Below are 4,644 nucleotides of genomic sequence, written 5' to 3'. Positions count from 1 at the left end.
CGGAGATAGGGAGAAGGGTGTTTGAGTAAGAAGAATGGGGTGCAAGGGTGGTTGAAGGCGGCAAGAGAGTAGTAGACTGTAAGGAAGAAGAAAGTGTGGGTTGTTAGTAGCAAAAGGTAGGATGGTGGGGTGTGAGAATAATGAAAAAGGATGGTTGAAAAGCAAAAAAAGGGGAACCAACTTATCTTTTTCATTTTAATTTTTTTGTCAAACGCTTCTGCATTTATGCCACTTATTATGTCAGTTATTTGGGTGCATCTAAAGTCACTTGATATGAGATTTAGAGTAAAAAATTATCCACAAAGTTTGATACGAGATTTTGGGGGTAAAAAATTATCCACAAAGTTGAAGTACTAAAGTAAGCTTTTAAGTCAACAAAAATTTTATGTATTTTTTCAATAACCTTTGAACTAAGTAAGGTATTCAACAGGCATACATTTAAATGACTTAAGCCTATTTAATATTATTAGGTTGCATGCCATCGAACTACACTCAGAAAAATCTTTCCAAAGATGAAATAAGACATTTTGACAAACCATTAAGCCTATTTAGTATTATTAGGTTGAATGGCCTCGAACCACTCAGAAAAATCTTTTCAAGGATGAAAAGAGATATTTTGACCAACCAAAGTTGAAAAACATTTTCGTATTCCATGCCGAACACACCCTTGCATCATTCTTGTTTAAGCCCTCATCTTGTTATGTTTTAGTATGTAAATCAGTATTGCTAAGAAATTGATGTCAAGTTCAGCACGATGCTTGCTATACTAGATTAAAGAAGAGAAATAATTACTGAACGGCTAGAATTAGTTAATTAGTTGATGCTGTAGTTCTATCAAGTGACCGACCACCAGTTACTTATATTACTACTACATAATTCATAATACGAGGGGAATATATAATAGCACATTTTTAAAAATACATTGAAGCCCATTTTTTTAAATTTTAAGAACAACCAACCATCACCAGACATGCACGCACATACTGAAGAACAGAACCAAACGAAATTCAGTTGGGCATTAAAGTATATCCAGTCAAACCAAAGCCGAATACTCGTTCCTAATCAAAATAATACCATCAATGAACTCATGCAAGAAAAAAATTCAACAATCCCTTCAATTCCACAGTAGAGTTGTGTCCCAAAATAGAAGGTCAAATTCACTAAATGTATGTATCCTGCGTAATCTGCAATGAAGCTTTTATAGCCTCAATTTTACTGCAAAATGCCAAACAGATTTAAGAGCAAATGCACTAAGGAAGTTCTGAAGCCACATCCAAAATAGCAACAATAGAATACAAAATATCGCCTATAAAGAGTCAAAACTCCTGTATCCACACAAATAGTAATGATTTCCTCAAACTGATATGATATAGGAATTTTCTCATTCAATAAATATTGACATTATTGGGTCCAAGAAAAAAAAAGAACCACAAAAGTGCAAAATCAGATAAAAGGAGAAAATGAGAGAAAAGACGAGGAGAAAACATCACAATCACTCTCCTTCAACTACAAACAACCTAAAAAAGAGACACTTCGACCAAGGGATGGTGTAGCCAGACAGAAGAGGGCAATGCATCAGGCACCTCTCAAGTATGTAGAGAATATTAGCCACATTAAATGGAAACATGAGATAATACTGGCAATCTGTTGTTTGTTACCCTGCATTCATAGCCCCCACCACCAAACTTCTCCATCCCATCAAAAAAACAAATTGACTGGCGACATAATAGCAAAACCGGGAAACAGACAGGAAACTCGCACTTTTAAGTAAATATAGCAGCACCTTAGAAGCACTTTCTGTGGACAATGGAAGGACCAGACTCATCATACTCGCCCTTTGAGATCCACATCTGATCAAGCACAAAAATAACAAATATTTAGTCTAACTAGCTAATGTAATTTGTACTGGAAAAAAATTAACGCAAAGAAGAACAAAAGCTCACCTGCTGGAATGTGCTGAGGGATGCAAGAATGGATCCTCCAATCCAGACACTGTACTTCCTCTCAGGTGGTGCAACAACCTTAATTTTCATGCTGCTTGGAGCCAAAGCAGTGATTTCCTTGCTCATCCGATCAGCAATACCAGGGAACATGGTGGAGCCACCACTGAGAACAATGTTACCATAGAGGTCCTTCCTAATATCTACATCACATTTCATGATGGAGTTGTAGGTAGTCTCATGGATACCCGCAGCTTCCATTCCGATCATTGATGGTTGGAAGAGTACCTCTGGGCAACGGAACCTCTCAGCACCAATGGTAATAACCTGTCCATCTGGCAACTCATAGTTCTTTTCAATGGAGGAACTGCTCCTAGCGGTTTCAAGTTCCTGCTCGTAGTCAAGAGCCACATAAGCAAGCTTTTCCTTCATGTCACGGACAATTTCCCGTTCAGCAGTAGTGGTGAACATGTAACCTCTCTCGGTGAGGATCTTCATCAAGCTATCAGTAAGGTCACGACCAGCAAGGTCCAAACGAAGAATGGCATGTGGTAAAGCATAACCTTCATAGATAGGGACAGTGTGACTAACACCATCACCAGAGTCCAACACAATACCTGTCAAAAGTAATATATTAAGTCAAAATTAAAACAGAGTGAGTTATTTCATTGGGCAGACAAAGTTGGTCACAAAAAGCCCAGTACGAACCAGTGGTACGACCGCTAGCATACAGAGAAAGCACAGCCTGGATAGCAACATACATAGCAGGAACATTAAATGTCTCAAACATAATCTGGGTCATCTTCTCTCTGTTGGCCTTGGGATTAAGGGGTGCCTCAGTCAGGAGAACAGGGTGTTCCTCAGGAGCAACTCGAAGCTCATTGTAAAAAGTATGATGCCATATCTTCTCCATATCATCCCAATTGCTGACTATACCATGCTCAATGGGATATTTCAAGGTCAAGATACCTCTCTTAGATTGAGCTTCATCACCCACATAGGCATCCTTCTGTCCCATTCCGACCATAACACCTGTGTGCCTGGGACGACCCACAATACTGGGAAACACTGCTCGAGGAGCATCATCACCAGCAAATCCTGCCTACATTTCAAAACACAAATCATTCCATAAAAAGGATATGCAGTTGGCTTAAATTAAAATGGTTATAAATGACAAGTGCTTCCTGTAAAAACAATAGTCAATGAACAAGGACTACCTTAACCATTCCAGTTCCATTGTCACAAACAAGGGGCTGAATATCCTCACCGTCGGCCATTTTTAATCAACTGAAAGTAAAAGCAAGTTAAATCAGCACACTTAGTCTAACCTAAACATATACATGAAGGTATCAACACATAACACAACATCATAAAATCGATTCAGAACTCAACTAAATGTCTCTAGTCATATAAGGTTTTACTTGTTAGTAAGTAAACTGATATATCTAAATCCCAGACAATTTGGAGCTCGGTCAACAGGCGGACACCTATAATAATAAAAACATGCTTCGTTTTTCCGTATAGCAGCCAAAAAAAAAAAGATCCATCAAAGTTTAGCTAAATTTGCTGGTAACCAAAATGAGTATGCAGAGATCAAGTACTAATAAGAAAGTAGATCTAGGAAAATTGAGAGCAGATCAAGTTCATGACAGATTGACCACTAAAACAACAGATCTGGAAAAATCAAAGAGAATATCACACCTAAATCTAAGTTTTACTAACTAATTAGAGCAGTAGAGTAATCAGAAGAACAAAAAGCAGCGATTCAACATGAGTAAGTAGAGCAGATCTCAAAGCAGACATTGAAAGCAAAGAAGCAAGTAAATAAAGCAAGATCTGATGAAGAAGATAGGTTAGATTACCGAAAAGGAAATGAAAATGGATCTGAAAAGCAAAGGCAAACGGATGATGACTGGTGGCCGACTTGCTTTCTCTCTCTACAGTCTGGAAGAGGATGAATGAGTTAAGACAATACACAAGTATATATATATAGTCGTAAAAACTGGCTGAGACGGCCTTTGAATTTACAATTTTCTTTTTTATTCTATTCTATGTATTTTTGAATTTGAATGATAAGAGGTGGTGAGCACAATAACGCAAGCAGGCAACCAAATTGACAGATTCATCCTCCACTATTGAATGGAGTAAACAAGGAAAATCTTTGTTCAAATTATTTTCAAATTTTTTTAAATCTAATTCCTATCAATTTGAGTTGATTTTTTCGATCTTCTTTCACAAAATTTAACTTTTTTTTTCAAGTATATGTGCGTTCAAGCAAAATTTTAAAAACTATTATCTTAAAGACTTATGTTTTCAAGTTTCAACTTCAAATAGTCAAATATGAGCTAAAAATAGATGTTTTGGCTATGAATTTCAAATATCTTTTATTTAATTTAAAATTTATAAAATTGAAATTAAAAATAAAGTTATGTTTAGTTACTGTTTTTATAAATGTTGTTTTTATAAATTTGAGAAGGGAACATTTTATTTGAAACTATCAAAATGAAGATTAAAAAATACATACAAGGTTTTTTTAAAAAAATTATATTTGACTTCTCATATGAATTGAAATTGAAAAAAAGAATTATCTTGAAAATAAAAATTAATTTCAATGCCTTCATAAATACCAGAAAAGGAAAGGACTAACTTTTCACCAAGAAAAAAATATATCTAGTACACTTTGTAACATCGATTAAACGATATC

General features: G+C 35.8%; 1 protein-coding gene across 1 annotated transcript; it reads right to left on the bottom strand.

Moving 5' to 3' along the window:
• Positions 1–1,288: 1,288 nt before the first annotated feature.
• On the bottom strand, positions 1,289–3,956 carry LOC107014338 (actin-7). The gene is made up of 5 exons (XM_015214207.2): positions 3,803–3,956; positions 3,158–3,227; positions 2,649–3,042; positions 1,944–2,557; positions 1,289–1,850 (listed from the first exon to the last, which is right to left on the bottom strand). The coding sequence occupies exons 2-5, from the start codon at positions 3,215–3,217 to the stop codon at positions 1,785–1,787; spliced, it is 1,134 nt and encodes a 377-aa protein (XP_015069693.1). The 5' UTR covers positions 3,218–3,227; positions 3,803–3,956; the 3' UTR covers positions 1,289–1,784.
• Positions 3,957–4,644: the final 688 nt, after the last annotated feature.

Source organism: Solanum pennellii, chromosome 3, assembly GCF_001406875.1.
Source record: "Solanum pennellii chromosome 3, SPENNV200".
NCBI classification, from domain to species: domain Eukaryota; kingdom Viridiplantae; phylum Streptophyta; class Magnoliopsida; order Solanales; family Solanaceae; genus Solanum; species Solanum pennellii.
The sequence above is the reverse complement of the archived record's forward strand: the minus strand, read 5'-3'. Positions and strand labels throughout refer to the sequence as shown.

Coding starts and splice junctions, on each gene's coding strand:
- LOC107014338 (XM_015214207.2), bottom strand. CDS start 3,217: ATGGCCGACGGTGAGGATATTCAGCCCCTTGTTTGTGACAATGGAACT. Junction 3,043..3,157: donor ATGGAACTGGAATGGTTAAG/GTAGTCCTTGTT, acceptor TTTGAAATGTAG/GCAGGATTTGCTGGTGATGA. Junction 1,851..1,943: donor CCCTCAGCACATTCCAGCAG/GTGAGCTTTTGT, acceptor GTGCTTGATCAG/ATGTGGATCTCAAAGGGCGA.